General features: G+C 39.6%; 1 protein-coding gene across 1 annotated transcript in view; it reads left to right on the forward strand.

Moving 5' to 3' along the window:
• LOC134571305 (uromodulin-like) overlaps window positions 1-21,920 on the forward strand; it is a 53,495-nt gene extending 31,575 nt beyond the window's left edge. The window contains exons 9-15 of the mRNA XM_063429481.1: window positions 1,491-1,693; window positions 1,898-2,058; window positions 4,646-4,891; window positions 6,818-6,980; window positions 14,474-14,555; window positions 16,960-16,983; window positions 21,862-21,920. Of these exons, the coding sequence (XP_063285551.1) occupies window positions 1,491-1,693; window positions 1,898-2,058; window positions 4,646-4,891; window positions 6,818-6,980; window positions 14,474-14,555; window positions 16,960-16,983; window positions 21,862-21,920 (938 nt within the window). The remainder of the gene's footprint in view (window positions 1-1,490; window positions 1,694-1,897; window positions 2,059-4,645; window positions 4,892-6,817; window positions 6,981-14,473; window positions 14,556-16,959; window positions 16,984-21,861) is intronic.
• Window positions 21,921-22,876: the final 956 nt, after the last annotated feature.

Genomic DNA, 22,876 nt, shown 5'->3' on the forward strand with positions numbered 1-22,876 from the left:
CGGTTAAAGGTTAAACATGGCAGGGTGGTATATGTCTATTGCCGTGGAGTAAGGCGTAAGAGTATAGAGCCACCGAGTATTAAAGCATAGAAACATAAAGCTCTGAGTAGCTTAGTAGAAAAATAGTAACATGACTCAGGAGAAATGAGTGTTCTAAGAGCAGTAAGCATGTGTGCATTTCTAGATAGGAGCACATTCATTACAGTAGGATGCTAATATGTTGTATAGTGGTGGTGATGGGAGCTAGTGTATAGTGTGGCAATACATTACATAAAGTCCCAATAGGTAGAAGCAAGCTCATGCATCTGTTTAGTAGTTTAGTCCCACTGAGTAAAGCTCCTTCACCAAACTGCAACTGCATCCCCATCCAGGCTTGTCATCCGATTCCTGAGCGTCGCTGAATGTGGGATCGTTCAGGGGAGTACCGAGGTGCTGCCGCTCCGGCGGGGGTGGGGGTGTCCCTCCTGCCCCAGGCTGGTGAGTAGGCCTGCGTCTTCTGGCCCGAGACTCGGTGGCATATTTTGCCCGAGTGTCTCCCCCTCTTGAGGGTGGCGGGAGGTCCGCATGTTGGCTGCCGCTTGTGTTTCCGCCCATGTGGCCGACGCTTGTGGGTTGTAGCCCTCTCGGCCTTCCGCCCGGGCAGGCTGGGGTAGGTGAGTGTCAACTTTTGGTCCGGTGCTGCGCCCAAGGGAGTTCCCCTCTCGCCCGGCTGCCCATAGTTCTCCCTGCGTTTTGCCTCGGCGCGCTGTGCGCGTTGCTGGAGCTTCTCCCAGAAGTTATGGAACAGGGCATCCAGACGCTGCCCAAGGTCTGTGCCATAGTTGGGGCCCTGCTCAGGAGCTGCAGGCTGAGTTTGCAGTTGCCGCAAATATTCCGCCGCCATGTTTGATGGGCCACGTGTCGCCGGACCCGATGCCCTCACGCTGTGTAGAGGCTCGGTCTGGGTTCGCGGCGAGGACCGGGATGACCCCCACCGGTCCCGGGGGGGGGGGGGGTAGGATGATTGAGCGTCGAGGTGGTCGTGGAGCAGGTAGGAGGAAAGGAGAGCGGCCGTCTCCCCCTTGCCAGCCATTCTGTAGGCCTCGGTCACCGCAACTTGGGGTCTCAGGGGGGTAGGTCATCGATTAGGGTGTCCAGAGGTGCACCCCGAGAATCCCCGTTCAATTATGCTTCTTTAGAGTGGGTCTGTGCCAGGTTTACGGGGTATTTTCCCCAAAATCAGGCAGAAATTGCAGGAGCTGAGTTTTGGCACGTCCACTCTGCTTAGCAGCTAGGCTCTGCCCCCCCCAGGTATCCATTTTAGACAACTTCCACACCTTCTACGGCCAAAATAATCTATGGTGGTGGCAAGACATTATTGATTTAAATATATGACTAATTTTATTACGGTGTTGGTTCAGTGTTGTAAAAGTAGAAGGGATAAGACAATGAATATAAATAATGTTTAAGCACTAGATACATGATATATTATATATTTTCTTTTATTTAAGCTATTGCAGATATTCGTCCTGTATTAACATGTGGCACCTATGAAATGAAGGCATCGTTTCAGAAATGCCAGTTCAAAACCTTGAAAGTCAACAGTTTAACTCTTAAAGACAGTAGCTGCTTTGGGTTTCAGGAAGACAATGCAACAAACACATTTTCAATAATATCTCCTCTTCGAGCAGGGGCATGTGGTACCCAATTAATTGTAAGTAATATTGAGGAAATCCATAAATAAGTTATTGTATAATGCTTTTTTTGTTTTTAAATTTGGACAAAATGAAAGAACCAGAGAGAAGACCCCATTTGGGATATAAATTACACTAAAATATATTGTTTAATGATAGGACAGTCTAAGCACCAGTTTTCAATAATTTTCCTTCTTTTCTTTTTTTTAAAACATTTCAACCAGAAAAATGAAACACATGCTGTCTATGTCAATACCCTGTTTTTATCACTGGGAGTTGGGGATGGCATTATCATAAGAACAGAGAATGTGAATGTAGCAATGTCGTGTACATACAAGCTTGGTATGTTGGTCAGTCTGAACACAGCTCTGGAACCTGTTGTCAAGTAAGCAAACTGAAAATTACTTTCTCATTTCAGGGTATATAATATTAACCAGTAGTCCAGTTTAACATTTTCAGATTGTAAAACTTAAGGTCTATATATTTTGCAGTCTACTCCATGAGGACATTAAACACCTGTTGGAACATCTGTCCTGTCCTTAGTGATCACCAGAATGACCTGCCATGGTCGTCTAGTTCTATCCAGATTGTACCATACCCTCAAGTACTTGGAGACACTTGATGACAAAACATGCAAAGGAGTCTGATTCAGAACATGTCCAATTTTTATTAATCAGAACACAGCTTTTAAGGAGAATTTAGGGAGAGTATAATTAATTACCAATCAAATATTAGCATGGAAAGCTTGTGGAAGCAGCATGATATAAGCATGCAGCCATTCATAGTTCGTAAACGTATCAAGGGGGCATTATTACTAGGTTGTGTCTTCTTAGAGAAGAAGGGTGCAGGGATAGGGTCTTCCTAGAAGACGTGGAACAAAGATGTACAAAATTGCTAGTCTTCAGCTGATTCAGCTGAACAGAAATTAACCCATATACCACCTTTTGTCTGAATGGATAAACTTTGAAAGTTTTTATGGAGCATATGCGTTTGTCTTTTTAGGCTTAGTATATTTGAATCAAGCAAAACAAAAGACCAAAGGTCAGTGTAGAGCTTAAAATTCTTAAAATATAACTTTTATTCGCATAATTAAATACACACTTATTAATTTGCGTTAAGCTAGGAATAGCCTATATTAGCTGCTATTAGCCTAATATATTGGCAACTTGATCCCAACAATGTACTTATTGTAGCATTCTCATTATGCTCGACTTTTTCAACTTTAATTATATTAAAATTGAATACTACGCCATTGATCTGAACAGTACTAGTTTTACACACTTTCAGCTGGTACAAAACGGTTGATGCCTTTTACTTTAGTATGAGTAGGGAAAATAGTGGCAGTGCGATTTAAAACTATATCATTCTTGCAATGTAGCATAACTCACCTATGATCTGCGAAAGCAAGAAAGTGGAAATCTAGTGCCCTCTAGTGGATCTATTTATATCTGTTCTATCAGTAAAGTCACTAGCTCAGAGATACCCTTTCTGGCAACAATGTAGGAAATATTTCGTGGATCTGCTACTATGTTACAATATGTATCTGTAATCTGGTATTTTATTTACATAGTGTTCTGGTTGGGATTTCTTCAGGCTATTCCCATGATTGTAGAAAAGGATGATTTATTTAATGTTGTGAAGTCTATGAAGAGTACTTTAGGGGACGGTTCACAAAAGGAAGTTTTACATACTGAGCAAAGTCTCTGCATAAATGATCTATTAATGATTGTGATCCACTTTGATAAAACTGATTAATATAAGGTACTATCAGGATCATGAATAAGTGTATTTTCTAGTATACAATGTATTTTAATTATATGAATAAAAGTAATATTTTAGGAATACGTAATTCTCCACTGTCCTTTTTGTTTGCTGAATTTTGTAACTAGGGATTAGTCCCCATTTTGGTTTAGATATGTCCGATTTTTAGCTCACTTTACTTTTTCACATGGTTGAACTTTAATAAATTATATAAAAATGCCAAGCACAATCTTTTGCACTGAACATTTTTTTAGTTATGACGGTTAGATTTTATTTCTTAATTTGAAAAAATATATTTTTATTAAACAATACATTCTATACTCTTATGGTATATTCACATGTTAAAGGAACACTATAGGATCAGGAACACCAACATGTATTCCTGACCCTATAGTGTAAAACCTCCCTCCTTGCCTCCGTAAATATAGTAACATCTTACTTGTACTCAAGTTTGCAGCTGCTGCCTCTGCCCTTGATCTGCCAGCTTGGCTGACCTAATCAGAAGTGATTCTATGAGCCAATCACAATGCTTTCATATAGGATTGGCTGAGACTGTCAAGGAGGCAGATCCAGCGCAAGTCAAACACAGCCCTGGCCAATTAGTATCTTCTCATAGAGATGCATTGAATCAATGCATCTCTATGAGGAAAGTTCAGTGTCTCCATGCAGAGGGTGGAAACACTGAATGGCAGTCACACTGTTCAGCACTGCCCCAAAAAGCAAGTCTAGTAGCCTCCTGAGGAGTAGACAGTGGAGTTATCACTAGGCAGTAATGTAAACACTGCATTTTCTCTGAAAACACAGTGTTTACTGCAAAAAGCCTGAAGGTAATGATTCTACTCACCAGAACAAATAGAATAAGCTGTCATTTTTTCTGGTGACAATAGTGTCCCTTTAATTATATAACATATAAAAAAAATATTGAACAATTTGTACATTGTTATGCTTATGATGAGTTCAACATTTTACACTTCTATCTTAAAGTGAAATTCTATTCTTTGATATAGAGCATGGCTATCGAACTGATATTTCTAACAATTTTATTTTATGTTTAACAATTTTATTTGATTATATTACAAAGAGTATATCATACACTGCATAGATTTTGATATCCATGATATAAATCCGTGATTTGTCCCCATTGCTATAAGCTTGTGATATACCTAGAGCTACCAATTAGTAACAAAGACATCTTCTTTCTACAATTACAGTTCCACAAATATTACCATTGGAGGCACTGGGCAGTTTACCGCATATATGGCTCTCTTTAAAGACAACAGCTACACTACGCCCTATGAAGGAAGCAATGTTGTATTATCAGTCAGGTCACTATTGTATATTGGTGTCTTCATTGATGGGGGAGATCCTTCTCAGTTTGTACTGGTACTGAAAAACTGCTACGCTACTCCCACTGAAAGCGCAGACGATCCTGTGAAATACTACATCATCAAGGATGGGTGGGTTGTTTATTAAAACAACTCTATCAGGGCATTTCACTAACATGGCGCTCGAAATTCTCCAAGTTATCTTTGTTTTCGGGTTGGCTTTTTGGGTCTATGATGTAAAATTCACTTGAATTCACTTCGAATGAATAACCCTGTATGACTTTTTAAAATTGTCATTAATTCTTCTTGTCTATTATTTACCCTCTAGTTACCCCATAGATACAGTTGCAAGAAAAAGTATGTGAACCCTTTGGAATGATATGGATTTCTGCACGAATTGGTCATAAAATGTGATCTGATCATCATCTAAGTCAAAACAATAGACAATCACAGTCTGCTTAAACTAATAACACACAAAGAATGAAATTTTGCCATGTTTTTATTGAACACACCATGTAAACATTCACAGTGCAGGTGGAAAAAGTATGTGAACCCCTAGACTAATGACATCTCCAAGAGCTAATTGGAGTGAGATGTCAGCCAGCTGGAGTCTAATCAATGAGATGAGATTGGAGGTGTTGGTTACAGCTGCCCTGCCCTATAAAAAATACACACCAGTTCTGGGTTTGCTTTTCACAAGAAGCATTGCCTGATGTGAATAATGCCTCGCACAAAAGAGCTCTCAGAAGACCTACGATTAAGAATTGTTGACTTGCATAAAGCTGGAAGGGGTTATAAAAGTATCTCCAAAAGCCTTGCTGTTCATCAGTCCATGGTAAGACAAATTGTCTATAAGTGGAGAAAGTTCAGCACTGCTGCTACTCTCCCTAGGAGTGGCCGTCCTGTAAAGATGACTGCAAGAGCACAGCGCAGACTGCTCAATGAGGTGAAGCAGAATCCTAGAGTGTCAGCTAAAGACTTACAAAAGTCACAGGCAAATGCTAACATCCCTGTTAGTGAATCTACAATACGTAAAACACTAAACAAGAATGGATTTCATGGGAGGATACCACAGAGGAAGCCACTGCTGTCCAAACAAAACATTTCTGCATGTTTACAGTTTGCACAAGAGCACCTGGATGTTCCACAGCAGTACTGGCAAAATATTCTGTGGACAGATGAAACCAAAGTTGAGTTGTTTGGAAGAAACACACAACACTATGTGTGGCGAAAAAGAGGCACAGCACACCAACATCAAAACCTCATCCCAACTGTGAAGTATGGTGGTGGGGGCATCATGGTTTGAGGCTGCTTTGCTGCGTCAGGGCCTGGACGGATTGCTATCATCGAAGGAAAAATGAATTCCCAAGTTTATCAAGACATTTTGCAGGAGAACTTAAGGCCATCTGTCTACCAGCTGAAGCTCAACAGAAGATGGGTGTTGCAACAGGACAATGACCCAAAGCATAGAAGTAAATCAACAACAGAATGGCTTAAACAGAAGAAAATACGCCTTCTGAAGTGGCCCAGTCAGAGTCCTGACCTCAACCCGATTGAGATGCTGTGGCATGACCTCAAGAAAGCGATTCACACCAGACATCCCAAGAATATTGCTGAACTGAAACAGTTCTGTAAAGAGGAATGGTCAAGAATTACTCCTGACTGTTGTGCACATCTGATCTGCCACTACAGGAAACATTTGGTTGAAGTTATTGCTGCCAAAGGAGGTTCAACCAGTTTTAAATCCAAGGGTTCACATACTTTTTCCACCTGCACTGTGAATGTTTACATGGTGTGTTCAATAAAAACATGGCAACATTTCATTCTTTTTGTGTTATTAGTTTAAGCAGACTGTGATTGTCTATTGTTGTGACTTAGATGATGATCAGATCACATTTTATGACCAATTTGTGCAGAAATCCATATCATTCGAAAGGGTTCACATACTTTTTCTTGCAACTGTAAATACTATAATATATTCTTACATGGACACAATAATATAATGCACATTAATTCATCAAGAATGACATTCAAATGCTTATTTTATTCCTCATATAGTTGCCCTAACAAGCAGGACTCCTCTATCAGCGTAGAGGAAAATGGGGTCTCAACACAATCACGTTTTTCTGTGCAAATGTTTCAGTTTGTTGGGGATTACAGCCATGTGTACCTGCACTGTCAGATAAGCCTGTGTGATTTCAAAGATGGATTGTGCACACCAGTGAGTATAAATCTAATATTTTCTATTGAAACATTCTAACTGAACTAGGAGTTGGGAATGTGATAGTGGAATGAGGAGAAAGGGGATCTTCTTGTATATATTTTTTTTAACAAGTCACTCATAGTTGATCTTCAGCATTGTCATACATACATTTAATTACTAAAGATAATTACTATAGTTAGTAGATTAGCATGATTCAAGTCAAATATTTTGACTTGTAATTGTAATGGTAAAAATTTTAACAAATCACAAATTCTTAAAGGTGAACTTTCCCATCTAAGGATTTTGAATCTGAGGTTTGCTTATCCTTGTATTTAACAAATATGTATTTGTAAAAAGTGTTAAAATGTTGCCCTATGTAACTAGTCTGAAGTTTAGTGGAAAGGGGCCTTGACAGGGCTAGAAGGTGTGCTGGGTGGAATTAGGTTGTGATAGGTAGAAAATTGGCAGGGTTTGGGTTAGTATAAATAGGTGTAGCCATTTTATACATATTACTATTAATTTCACCTACCTGACTGAGTTTGTCCCTCCCTCCCTGGGGTTTGGCATCAATAGTATTTTCCCCGTTTTGTCACAGCGTCGGGGAATATTAGAGAGTGAAAGGGGAGATTTTAGTTATAAAAGGATGGGATAGTTAAGGCAGCTGGTCAAAAAGATGGTTTATACTATTGGTTATTATATTTGGTAAGTTTCTAGCTGGTCGGTATTTCAGAACCTGTTGGATAGTGGTATCCAGGTGTACCCCTACCATGGTTAATTAAAATGTTGGCGCTTTATTTATGGTTATGTTATTAATTGTTGATCGTGATATAGTTTATGTTTATCAATTACAATTATGGGTCATAGTCTTTTTATCACATGTGGGTAATGCTGTGTGGTACAGGGGGTTGGGGGCAATTACTTTATTTATGCTATGATATATATATATTATTACAGCTGTGGACATAAATCATTATTGTCTGTGTTTTATTGGATTACGGGTATCTGTGGGGACTTTATATCTACCCGCCTATATGGTGATGATGCATCTGTCATTAAATTAAGTGTATAGATTCAATAGAAGATCCTCCCAGAATGGCAGATTTCAAGGAAAATACATGAGTAGTTCCAGGAGATGTGGGAACCATGGTTGAGTTGGCTACAATGGACTTATCAAAACCAGTTAAATCTGAGAGAGCACCCTAGGATTCATTGTGAAAAGAAAGAAGGCGTAGTGACTTCCTTTGGACCAGTCTTGAAAGAATGCATCCAATGCTAGTGCTTCTGGATCTGGACGCCAACTGAAATACTTTGGTAATTGGTTTAATTAAACCAGACGTTAAAAGGTCCATGTCTAATATTTGGAATTCCAATCCACTATATGGTTCGACAGCTCTGATAAGTATTCTTGTTTCAGAGTAATGCCTCGTCTAGACAAAAAATACTCAAATCTTTGGATAACTCTGACAGATCTTTGGATTTGGTACCACCCAATTTGTTGATGTATTGGACTGCAGAATCGTTTTCCATGCGTAGAAGAATGTAGCAACTGACTTTGTCTTTTGCTTGACTTTTGAGTACAAAAGATTCTGCTTATAACTCTAGACAATTTATTTGTAGTTCCAATTCCTGTTCGAGATTTAGCTCCTGTTGTAAGATCTGCTGATCGTGCTCTCCAACCCACTAGACTGGTGTCTGACTCCATGATGTTATCTGGAGCTGTAGGGAAAATCTACTTCTCCTTCCATGAATCCATTTGTTTCAACCGCCAAAGTATCTTCTCTCTTGCATCTGTTGATTTGTTGGAATTTTGTCAGAATTATTTATTTATAAAATATTTTACCAGGAAAGATACATTGAGATTTCTATCGTTTTCAAGTATGTCCTGGGTCCACAAAACATTACATTGATACATTATAGTACAATAAAATACAAAAACAATATTAATACACAATATACACAAAATAGAATAGGTAGGAAATATATAATCAACCATAACACGTGCATTCTGTTTTGAGGTATACAGGGAGTGCAGAATTATTAGGCAAGTTGTATTTTTGAGGATTAATTTTATTATTGAACAACAACCATGTTCTCAATGAACCCAAAAAACTCATTAATATCAAAGCTGAATATTTTTGGAAGTAGTTTTTAGTTTGTTTTTAGTTATAGCTATTTTAGGGGGATATCTGTGTGTGCAGGTGACTATTACTGTGCATAATTATTAGGCAACTTAACAAAAAACAAATATATACCCATTTCAATTATTTATTTTTACCAGTGAAACCAATATAACATCTCGACATTCACAAATATACATTTCTGACATTCAAAAACATAACAAAAACAAATCAGTGACCAATATAGCCACCTTTCTTTGCAAGGACACTCAAAAGCCTGCCATCCATGGATTCTGTCAGTGTTTTGATCTGTTCACCATCAACATTGCGTGCAGCAGCAACCACAGCCTCCCAGACACTGTTCAGAGAGGTGTACTGTTTTCCCTCCTTGTAAATCTCACATTTGATGATGGACCACAGGTTCTCATGGGGTTCAGATCAGGTGAACAAGGAGGCCATGTCATTAGATTTTCTTCTTTTATACCCTTTCTTGCCAGCCACGCTGTGGAGTACTTGGACGCGTGTGATGGAGCATTGTCCTGCATGAAGATCATGTTTTTCTTGAAGGATGCAGACTTCTTCCTGTACCACTGCTTGAAGAAGGTGTCTTCCAGAAACTGGCAGTAGGACTGGGAGTTGAGCTTGACTTCATCCTCAACCCGAAAAGGCCCCACAAGCTCATCTTTGATGATACCAGCCCAAACCAGTACTCCACCTCCACCTTGCTGGCGTCTGAGTCGGACTGGAGCTCTCAGCCCTTTACCAATCCAGCCACGGGCCCATCCATCTGGCCCACCAAGACTCACTCTCATTTCATCAGTCCATAAAACCTTAGAAAAATCAGTCTTGAGATATTTCTTGGCCCAGTCTTGACGTTTCAGCTTGTGTGTCTTGTTCAGTGGTGGTCGTCTTTCAGCCTTTCTTACCTTGGCCATGTCTCTGAGTATTGCACACCTTGTGCTTTTGGGCACTCCAGTGATGTTGCAGCTCTGAAATATGGCCAAACTGGTGGCAAGTGGCATCTTGGCAGCTGCACGCTTGACTTTTCTCAGTTCATGGGTAGTTATTTTGCGCCTTGGTTTTTCCACACGCTTCTTGCGACCCTGTTGACTATTTTGAATGAAACGCTTGATTGTTCGATGATCACGCTTCAGAAGCTTTGCAATTTTAAGAGTGCTGCATCCCTCTGCAATATATCTCACTATTTTTGACTTTTCAGAGCCTGTCAAGTCCTTCTTTTGACCCATTTTGCCAAAGGAAAGGAAGTTGCCTAATAATTATGCACACCTGATATAGGGTGTTGATGTCATTAGACCACACCCCTTCTCATTACAGAGATGCACATCACCTAATATGCTTAATTAGGAGTAGGCTTTCGAGCCTATACAGCTTGGAGTAAGACAACATGCATAAAGAGGATGATGTGGTCAAAATACTAATTTGCCTAATAATTCTGCACTCCCTGTATAGAGGGATCTCTTAAAGGACTTTAGGCTTGGGGAAGATTTTAAATTGTGTGGGAGGTCGTTCCACAATTGCGGTGCTCTGTAGGAGAAGTAGGATTGGGCTGCTTTCTTTTTGTATTGAGGTAGACTAAATAAAGTGCTGGTGCCGGATCAGAGGTTATAGGAGGTGGGAACAGCCGAGGAGAGTATTTTGCTCATGTAGGGTGGGAGTTTCCCAGAAAAGCTCTTAAACACAAGGCTGGAAAGATGAAGGGTGCGTCTGGATTCCAGCGACGGCCAGTTTAGTTATTTTAGCATGTCACAATGTTGGGTCCTTTAATTACATTGTAGTACAAATCGGCAGAACGAGTTATACAATGTATTGAGTTTATTAATGTGGGATTGCTGGTGCATATATTACATCCCCATAATCAATGATTGGCATCAGCATTTGCTGTACAATCTTTTCATTTACTGTAGGACTTAGGCAGGATTTGTTTCTGTACAGGGCACCTAGTTTTGGATAAAGTTTAGATGCAAGTTTTCTATGTGGAGGACAAAAGATAGATTGTGGTCTAACAACATATCCAAGTATTTGAAAGAGTGGACTGCGTTCAGTGTGCTATTTGAATTTGTTTTGATGGATAGGTGGAAATTGTGTAATTTGTGTAATTTTGGTACTGTCCCAAAGATCATTGTGAGTTTTGTCAGTATTTAGGAAGAGTTTGTTTTTTGCAATCCACTTTTCTACCTCTGTAAACTGGTCTTGGAGCACAGCCTCAAGCTGCGGTAGATTGGATTTGCTCACATAGATTACTGAGTCGTCTGCGTACATGTGTACATTTGAGGATTTGCAGATATTAGGCAGATCATTTATAAATAATGTAAATAGCGGGGGCCGAGAATGGAACCTTGGGGAATACCACACGTGACTGGGAGAGGGAGGGAGTTGCTGTCAGAAATGGACACATATTGCAAGCGGTCCGATACATACGATTGAAACCAGGTTAGCGAACAATCACCAATACCTGAGTTTTTGAGTTTGTGCAGTAGAATGTTGTGGTCTACTGTGTCAAAGGCCTTTGCAAAATCAAGGAAAATAGCTCCAGTTAGGTCTCCTTGTTCCATGACAGTTTGGATGTAATTGCAAACTTTTAATAGGGCAGTTGTAGTGGAGTGATTCTGGTGAAAGCCCGATTGATCAGGGGTCAGATAGTCTGATTGTTTGTAATACTCACAAAGTTGCGTATGGACACAAGATTTTTGACAATACCGAGAGCAATGATATTGGGCGATAGTTAGAAACCAAAGTAGTGTCACCACTTTTATGGATAGGCACTACTCTTGCAGTCTTCCAAAGTTTGGGTATGTATCCAGACACCAAGGATTCATTAATTAGGGTTGTGACAGGTTTAGCAATAGCCGGCGCACCAGACTGTTTTTTTATTTTTAGATTATTAAGGTGTTTTTTAATGACACTAATAGGTACAGGTCTAAAAATGAACTTGTCTATATTGGGCCTTTGCAAATTTAGTGGGGCCTGATCCACATTTGTAGTTCCAGGATACGTGTCAGTGGAGCAACCGACAAAATAATTGATACATTTGAATGAGGTCAGCTGTGATCCAGTTCACATGTGTGCCTTTTACTCTTACCTTACGCAGCGGGGCATGCAAATTCCAAATTTGAAGGAGTTCAGATTGAAAGCATTCAACAGCACAGTCTAGATCTGGAATTAGGTTTAATCTGTGCCATGGGAGGTTCTTGATGTCAGAATAAGCAAGATAGTTTATTAAATGAGTCGCCTTCAATCATTGAAGAGCTCGCTAATGCAAAGAAGCCAGAAAAATGGCCTGGATGGGCACTGCCAAAAGGTCCTGTATACGTGCTAGAAGATGTAGGGAGTTTTCTTCCTTAGAACCATCCTTAATTGTTTTCAAATAAACTTTTTATTAGAGGTAAACTGAGAAACCAGTGACTGAACAGACGCGAGTCCGTGGAGCTCTGCCTGAGATAAGGCCGACAATTAAAACAACCGGAGCCCGGGAGAAGCCCACACATGCTCGCACCCCCATAGAGGCATCTGACTGAGTCAGGGGAAGATTCATCTCCCTCAACGAAGGGGCACATTAAAAAAGTACTCCTGGACCTGCATGCACTCTGGAAAGCAGACCTCCAAGAGACACAACAGGAGGTGGGTGCGCTCCAGCAACAGGTTAGAGGAGTGGAGGAGAAGGAACAGGCACGTGCTGCATGCCTGCAAACCCAGGAGACTGCCAGCAACTGCACAGAGCAGTGGCCACAATGGAAGCCCGACATAGATGTCGAAACATTCGCCTAAGAGGTATACCAGAGGAATTAACAGGGGAGACACCAAAAGCTATTCTAAAAAGCTAATAGCCTCAATGGGCCTTAAGGGGTAAACAGTCCCTTTCCGGGTGCGCAAGGCAGCTACAGCCCCGGCCGCTGCCCCCAGAGACACTATTATTGTCACCAGGGACATAACAGTGCGAACTGCAGTAATGAGCCGCTCCAGAGCTATGGGAACTGTTCAGTATGAGGGAACTGCAGTGTCACTTTTCAATGACATCCTGTTTGCTGCTCTCAAGGAACAGAGAAAGTTAGCACCAGTAGCAAAGAAACTGAGGCACCACTCGGTCCGCCGAAGGTACTTTACAAGTCCCACAGGGAGACAAGACCCTTACCCTATCTTCAGACGAAGACCCAGAGAAGCTAATCCAGAGCCTCAACCTGCAAGCCTTACAAGCTGAAGTTGAACAGCCAAAGAGCGCTCAGGAGGGGACACGCAGAGACGCAGGGGAAGGAACCTTGTTAATCCGTTCCAAACTTACCCCTAGACGCTGACTCTCCACCTTCCAAACTCTGACCCAAACTACACCCTGGGCACACGGCCAACTCATTACAGATACACTGTCATGACAGGTAGAATCTTACTAAAGCTCTCATCAGTGCAATATGATCCCCAGACTGGCCTGTAAAAGGAGCTCTATCGCAGAACCTCTGGCTAAACAACCAACACTAATCGCACAGAGCACGGATAATATGCAATGTTCCGTTCTTTTATGTTTGTTCATTATTTTATCTCATACCTTGATACAGAAGTATACCTATGTATGCAAAATCCAATAAAATACAAATTATATAAAAAAGAAAGTCTAGAAATTCCATGGATTAAGAGCGGTTTAACAATGATTTATTCCAGTCGATACAGAAGCCCAGACTTTGTAAAGAGTGGTAGTCAATGTTTTGTGAAAATGTGAAGTCTGAATATTTTGAGACATGATTAAAAATCAATGTCGCGCAGATAAGTAATCAGTTGAACAACTCTGCTTCTGAGATTTTCAACTACAAGGTTTCAATAACTTGGTAAAACACCAAGGTGTTGAGGAGAAGCCGAAAGGAAGACATGTGAACTGCCATGAGATTTTTCAAAGGAATTGCAGAAAAGGTCGCTGATCTCGATGAATAATCACTGTTAAGTAAGCATCATATAAGTCTACTGTGATCATCCAATCTCCGATTGGAGATCCCTCAAGCAATTGATTTCTTTGATTTTGAACTGATTGTATCAAATATATTAGTTTAGATACTTTAGATTGATGGCTGGTCGAAGCCCTCTGCCCTTTTTTCGTACAGGGACCATATTCCTGACATAACCAGGAAGATGGAAGGGTACCTCTCTAGGGTACCTCTATAGGTTGCTATAGCGTTACCTTATTTAGACTGTGCTTGCTTGTGATTGGTAGTTTCATTACACCTATTGTTCAGCAAGTTTTCTCCTATTTCATGTACCTTTTCAAGTTTGTTTGCACTGTAAAAGTTTTTTTTTTTGTTTTGCTGCTGTTTGAGTGAAAAAAAAGATTAAGCATAATATGAGTTTTCTGTTTTAATTAAAATTAAGATAATTTTTTTTACAATCTTTTTCTAGTCTTGCTCTGGAGTGAGATCTCTCAATGCTGTAACTAAGGCTGCAAACTACAATTTGAGATTGGGCCCAATAACTCGTGAAGGTATGTAATATTCTTTCTTCTTGGCTGTTTTTCCAGTGAGCTGTAGTGATCATGGTGCTAAACGTGTTCTTTTCCGTAAATTTAATAACATAATAGGGGAAAGGGGAATCTGAGAAAAACCAATGCAAGTAGGGTTATGATTGTCACATGCTCAACCTTTTTCTAGATAGATCGCTTAGTGGGTCCATTCACTAAACACAGAATTGTATTAAAGGGACACTATAGTCACCTGAACAACTTTAGCTTAATGAAGCAGTTTTGGTGTATAGAACATGCCCCTGCAGCCTCACTGCTCAATCCTCTGCCATTTAGGAGTTATATCCCTTTGTTTATGAACCCTAGTCACACCTCCCTGCATGTGAAATTGCAGGGGAATGATCTATACACTAAAACTGCTTTATTTAGCTAAAGTAATTTAGGTGACTATAGTGTTCCTTTAAATTGAAATGTCCTAAAATGTCAACAAATCAGCTATAGTCACAACGTGGCTATATTAGCATACATTTTGCAATCTGTTTTTTTATTCACTACAGTTAAGTATTTTGTGACTGAACTCCTTAGTGTCTAAATCTTTCCTACAAATCACCAAGAATAATAGGCGAGTTACTATCGTCCTGCACTATTGTGAGTGCTTGAGAATCAATGTTAAAAGAACACTCCAATCATCTTAACCACTACAGCACAATTAAGTTTTTATGGTGCCAGGAGTGAACTTTCACCTCCCTAATGTAAAACCTTAACTTCTGTTAGCTCTCCTGAGCTAAGTCCTGCAATTCAGAGCAAGATTATTGGTTAAAAATGTTAGCACTGCTGGGCTTTGTTCAATGAAAAAAAGTTTCCAATAGTGCATAAGTGTTGATCAGAACAGTGGCGGAACTAAAGAAGAAAGGGACATGGTGCAAGAATTCTTTTAAGGTCTCACCTCCTTATCTCAATAATGGCCAAATGATAGATTCCCATCTGTTGTACAGCTCCCACAATGTTTTACCAGCTGGGGATCTACCATTTGCCCATCCTTGCAGGGTTGCATTTAGCACTGAGTGGTGTTTGTGTGTTTGAATGTAAGCATGTGTTTGCATTAAGTATGTGTGTGCATAAATGTTTGGCTGAATTTGTGTGTAGTGTTGTGTGTCTTTATGTACTGTTGCCATTTGAAAATAGTGGTTTACTTGTATGTATTGTTTACCTTTGAATGTAGGGAAGTGTCTGTATGTACTGATGACATTTGAATGCAGGGATGTATTTGTGTGTAGTGTAGATGTTTGAATGCTGAGATGTATGCACATACACACTGCCACACACACTGATACACATACATACATTCATATATACAGACACATAGACACACAAATACAGATACACAGACACACAAGGACATACATGCACATACATGGATACAGATACACAGACACACATATTCACACACTGATGCCCATGCATATACACAGGCACACAGTAACACACATACAGATACACAGATGCACAGATACACACACTGACACACATGCAGATACACATGCACAATAATGCACGTACAGATACACAGACACACACAGATAGACTGATGCCCAAGCAAATGCGCAGGCACACACACTAACACACACACAGACACGCAGATACACAAACACAGAATGACACACAGATACAAACACTGATACACAGAGGAACACAGATACAGACACACACACACTGCCATACATGAGGATACACAGACACTCAGATAGATAGAGAGACAAAGACACATGCAGACACGAATGCAAAACTAAAACATTTTAGCCAACCTCCTGCTTCCTACCTTTTGGGTGTAGGTGTGTGATTTCCCTGGGGTCCAGTTAACTGGCTCAGGCTGTTGGGTCTTCAGAGGCTCTCCCCAACCTCTCTCTTGTACGGCTCTGTGTTGGCTGGGAGGAAGTGACTTCCCAACACTGACATCATTAACCCCTTAGTGACCAAACTTCTGGAATAAAAGGGAATCATGACATGTCACACATGTCATGTGTCCTTAATGGGTTAAAGGGGCCTGGTCATGCTGTTAAAGGGCTGCAGTGCTGACCATGAGAACACATTGCTGTTGAGTAACTCTACGTGCATGGACCACCCGATGGACCCCCTCAGTGTGCGGGTCCTGGTGTAACCACACCAGCTACCCTGGTGGTAGTTCCCCCGCTGGAGCATTAATGGTAAATGGTAATGGTAATCGTAAATGGTTTGACTCCTTACACTGGACGGGGAGGGGGAGATCACAAAGCACTCCTGACATCATGATCACTACAAAGCACCTGGGGCGTTCCTTTATTTTATGTTAGTGTATAGAACAGTCCTATGCAGGAACATGCTTGAGCGAAAACTGAGCATCTTTACATATAACTTAACATACATTTTTACTGTTATGTCTTAATTACAGGTTCTTCCTCTTCAGGCACTGCAAGTAAGTGTGTCTTTTTTTACTTTCAAAAAAAAAATTCTGACTTTTATAAAGCTGCACAGTTCTGATGGAAATCTCTTATTTTGCAATCAGTTTTCACTTTCGATAAAATAAAGCTTTAGCTTTACATTTTCCAGTTTGTTCTGTAACTTTCCCAGCTTACTTTAGGCTGTAAGTTTGTTAGAATAGGGCCTTCCAGGCCTTAGACCGTCAGAGCTGGGGGTTCCTGGATGCAGTGCTGAGAAAGATCGGTGCTCCCGGGACCTTTCTCTCGCCAGTCGGAACGCTTTATGCGGACCCCGCGGCACAGGTCCTTAGTGCAGGGTTCCTACTCGACCGGTTTAGTATTACAAATGGTACCCGCCAAGGCTGCCCACTTTCACCGCTCCTTCATGTGCTAGCACTAGAACCCCTAATGGCCAAAATCTGAGCAGACCCCTCAATCCATGGCATTGAGATAGGCAACAAGTAACACAAGGCAAACCTATTTGCCGATGATGTCCTACTCACGCTCACTCAACCACTCATTTCCCTCCCTAACCTAATAAAACAGATAGAGGACTACGGAAAACACTCATGCTACAAATTGAATGTAGCAAAGACACGAGCACTTGTCATAGGCATAGACGACCCCACTACTCAGACGCTAAAATCGAACATCTCCTTTGACTGAAGGACCAACTATGTTACCTTTTTAGGAATCCGGCTCACCAAAACATTACCATCCCTTTTTAAACATAACTATGATAAATTACTGACCAAATTAAAAAATACCTTCCAGAAATGGGAAGACAATTTCCTATCCTGGAATGTCAGACTGGCAGCCTTTAAGATGTCACTTCTACCTAAATACCACTATTTACTCCGCACAATACAAATCCCCCTCCCTAAGAGTTTCCTATTAAATCTCCAAAAATTAGTAGTACAATTTATATGGCCTGGAAAAAGGACTAGGGTAGCAACTAAAATCTTATAAAGACCAATTTCCTTTGGAGGACTCAACCTCCCAAACATGAAACTGTATTCTAAAGCAGCATTGCTTTCCTCCATGATCACAGCCCACAACACAGTGGAGATGAATTTGAATCCCAGCGGTCTTGTATACATGCGTTACATGTTCTGGACTGAAAATCAGAAGCGGCCTCACCAGCAGACAATATTAGCTACTACTAGACTACTCCTCTAGACATAAGATTCTCTCTGAACCCACCTCTCTACAGGAAAACTATACTCCCTGGTCACCCCGTTAAACAGTATCCACCTGAGCAACCCGACTTTTAACTATAAACTATGACCAGAACAAGGTTGCATATATCAAAAAGAGAATGCACATTAGAAACACTACAGAAAGTTATGAAAATACTTTAATAGACCAACAACTGGTACAATAAGCATAAAGCAAAATTACAAAGTGACAATGTAAAGCCGTAATAAAATAAACAATAATAATTACCACAATTCTCACGAGCCTATTATGGCAGAAAAATGAGTGCCCAATACCACCAATATTTTGGAACCTACTGGCTGCCTTTTTCAAGGGTGTTTCCCTTGAAAAAGGCAGCAAATAGGTGCCGAAACGTTGAGGGCATTGGGGACTCGTGTTTCTGCCATAATAGGCTTGTGAGAATTGTGGTAATTATTATTGTTTATTTTATTATACCTTGCTACTTTGTAATTTTGTTTTATGCTTATTGTACCAATTGTTGGTCTATTAAAGTATTTGCATAACTTTCTCTAGTGTTTCTAGTGTGCATTCTCTTTTCAATATATTTAATGGTTGTTGGGTACTTGATGGAGTACCTGTGAGTGATAGCACCTAGTGGTATTTTTTCTATATATTATCTCCATACGGTACTATTGTGTTAGAACAAGGTTGCACACACGTGTTCCAACTATACAAGGACACACAATGGAAAACATTCCCTGAACTTCAATCACAATTAAAACTAACAAACTTAGCCATCTTTTCCTACCTACAACTTAAGTCCAATCTCCACAATACCACGCAAGGGCTTCTGACCCCCACACTAATCACATTTGAAAAACTTTGCCTTAATACATGACCATCAAAGAAAGTTTTATCGACCATATACAGGGAACTATTAACACATGAGACCACTGACGGGGCCAGCTTTATGAAATCCTGGCACAAAGACTTAAACACCACATTCACTGTTGAACAGAGGAAGAAGGCATTTCTTGCACACAAAGGAACCTCTGCCTGTATATCCCACTTCAAACTAATTTGGAAACTACAATATTGTTGGTACCTGGTCCCGGACAATTTGGCGCGCATATTTCCGGGCACCTCCACCACTTGTTGGAGATGTGGAGGTGAGATAGGCACTATGTATCATGTCTGGAGGTCGTGCTCCATTATACGACAATAATGGGACATGGTTGGAACAGTAGTGACTGAAACCATGCCTTGAAGCATGCCTCTGACATGTGGGGATATTTATGGGGTGATAAATATTAAAATAATATTTTTATAAAAATTATCAAAAATGTATTTAATAATTTTTATTATATCATAATTTGATATCCCGAGAATTACCCACTATTTAATTCTCTTAGATCCTAGAGAACGATCATTATGAGGATTTTTTTACTCCATACAAATAAATCACAATTTCTTATAAAAATATATAGGGGTAGGTGGAATATCTGTACTTGTAATTATAGTATGTAGCTGCTGAAACTTCCCAAAAAACAGAGTCTCTTCTTTTCTGGTGGTATGATGGGTGTAAATAGTAGGATCGGGGAGCAGCGCCTGTGATGGAATTCCCACGCTCAGAGCGATATGGAGGAGGGAAGGAAAAAGACACGGATATAGTGTAGTATGTTATGATCTTAAGTGATAGTAAATGAAGGGAAAGGAATTGCACTTACAATTTTCTAGAGCTTATACTCAGCTCCAGATATGTGCACCTGGACGGTATAATCCCAGTCAATGGATATGTAGATGGTCCTTGGATGTCCTCAAAAGGGGATCTCCAGAGGTAGTAGGGTATATCTCCTTTCCAATAACAGTGGGCCAGTATTCGAATAGTTGGTGATATATAAAAAAGAGGATAGAAACACAAAATAGTGCTCTCTGGATGATACAGAATAAAATAATAAAAGATGGAGGTATACTCACAAGTGAAGAGCAAATGGGATATTTCTCAATATATGTAGGCGTAGGTGGTATGATTCCCACCAAGGTTATCACTCCTCGAGTCCTCCAGTGTGGGTGTTGGAGAGAGTTGAAAGGAATTATATATTTAAGAAAATAAAATAAAATGGAATAAAAAGATAGGCTTGGAGGCTCCGATAGCAAAAATGGGCTATCCTTATTGGAGAAATAAAATTGGAGAAAACAATTTTTTTTAGCATAAAACAGCTTTAAAAACACTAATGCGTTTCTTATGCAAAGAGGCTTTATTAAAGTGTTACAGCATTAGAGGCCTATCGTGTTTAAATAGCAGATACAATTGATTACATCATTACAATTAGTGAAATCATCAATCATGTGATACAAAAAACTTATTAAAACAAACAATAATACAGTGCAGGTGGGAGGGGGACATAAAATAGGTATAAATTATCAAATGGATAAACATAAATCTTAAAATTGGGGAAGATAAAATAAGAGGATGTGGTAGTTTTTTGTTTTTTTAACTCAAAAATGCTCGTTTTCAGCAGGGAGACATGTCTACCATCTCCCCATCCCCTATACTAGGGATTTATGTACTCCATCCACACTTTTGATACAGGTATAACTAAGCCAGCGGCAGCCATCTTGGTGTCCCCATCTTGGTGCCCTTCTTAAAACTACAGCTTCCAGCTGGCCGATACGATCGGATGACCCGGTGGGTGATTAGGGTCTTTGTGTACTTTGGGTAATGTGTATAAGATCGGACATCTCGGGTGGGTTTCAAATAAATACTCATACTCATCTTGTGTGATGTAGTGGTGGTCAACCCCTTATTGTAACGATCTCATGATGATTTTGCTGAATTCCATGACAGGATCTTGATCTGACACTTTGTACACGTTGCTGTCTGAAAGTTGTCTTAAAATGTATTTTTTTTATAGTCCTCATATAGCATTAGAACAATGGCGCCACCTTTGTCCAGAGATGAATCCATCGCCAGACTTTTCAGTGCGTCAGGTTTTTGTTTAGGGATGTTCGCTCCCTGTCTGGTTTTCTTTAGCAAAGTTCTGCTGTCTGTCTTTAAGTTCTGGGCAAAGACTTTTAGGTAATCATTGTTACTGGGTGGGTCGAATAAACTGTAAAGTTTGATAGTTTTTTTCGTCAATATTTATGGGCATATCAGGTCTGGATTTGAAATAATTAGCCAGTCTCAATTTACGTAGAAATTTGTATTGGTCTACTTCCCATTCAAAGTCATTGGCATCAGTAGTAGGTATGAAAGAAAGACCTTTAGATAGAAGATTGGTCTCTACTTTGGATAATACTCTTTGGGATAGGTTAATAATGGGGTTGTAATTTACCTGCGAAGTGGTCTTCCTCTGGTGCCGGTACGTCTTCCCTCTGGCCTCTCAAATATATATATATAAATTGAAAAAAAAAATAAAAAAAATTAAATTAAATTTCAAAAAAATAAAAAAGCGGTTTAAATTTGTTCTAACTGTATTTTGATATTAATATACATATATATTTAAATCAAAATACATTTAGAATGACGTTATAAATACATTAAAGACTTATTTAGACTGTTATGTTTTATGCTGTGTGGTTTTTATATATATATTACTGAAATAAGATTATAAATATACATACTATTATGTGTTTACATTATGTATTCATTCATGTATATGCTTATCTCTTTAATTGCTTTAAATGATTTTGTTTTACTTGTTTGTTTTTTTCAGGCAAAAATGGATCTTGGGCCTTTGTAACTGCACTCATCCTGCTGGCGATGTTTGTGTGACATATTGAATATATGATCTTAAACTGTATTACAGGAACAATAATCATATAATAGCCTCTTTGAAACATAGTTAACTTATTACAGTATGTCAGTTTTGGCCTTATGTTTTGAATTCACTTCATATTTACTTTGATATCCAGACAATTTACACTGAATAACCCTGAAAAAAGTGTAACTAATGGGAGATAGGGCAGTGAGTTAAACTTAACTTATCATGACAGGTTCATCTTAACATATAACAGTTCACAAGGCAGTAAAATACAATTTATCATAGGGACATATGTTATATTTAGTTTCTTTAGGAACTATTATATTAGTGCTTACCTGATACCCTAATACTGATGTAACATCCATCCTCCGGTTCCCTCTCTTCTCTGATGTAATTGGCCTTGCTTAGGGACATTACACTGTGATTGGTATTCCTCACTAATGACGCCTACATGCAGGCTTCACTGTCAGCACATCAATGTCAAAATGTCCTATACACCCCCATCAAGTGTGAGAAAAGCTAGCATGAAAAAGTAGCACTGCGGCAGGAAGCAGGAGAACCTGCTCTCCCCTGTCACTCATTCCTCAACTTAGAATTCTGGCATTGAGCGGACCATGCCCAGAATTAACTGACAGGTAAACAGAAAGTTCCACGTTTTAATAGGGTGCAACATTAAAATGTACATTTCACAGCATTTTTGCTAGCACAACCTATAGCTGAAATATAATGTAATATTAGTTTAGGTTATGTGTACCATGACTGGTACACTTTAACGTTACTGTATTTTTTTGTTGTTGTTTATATTTCTACACGTCTTTAAATGATTAAAAAGTGAAAATATTTATTACATTCTTCAGGTATATAATGAACATACTACAAGGCAAGATGTACTATAATACACTGTAATGTGGTAATTCCAGAGAGTTTTTTTTTTTAATTTAATAAACTCAATGGTATGGATGTGCTC

The sequence above is a fragment of the Pelobates fuscus genome, chromosome 8 (assembly GCF_036172605.1).
Source record: "Pelobates fuscus isolate aPelFus1 chromosome 8, aPelFus1.pri, whole genome shotgun sequence".
Classification (NCBI taxonomy): Eukaryota; Metazoa; Chordata; class Amphibia; order Anura; family Pelobatidae; genus Pelobates; species Pelobates fuscus.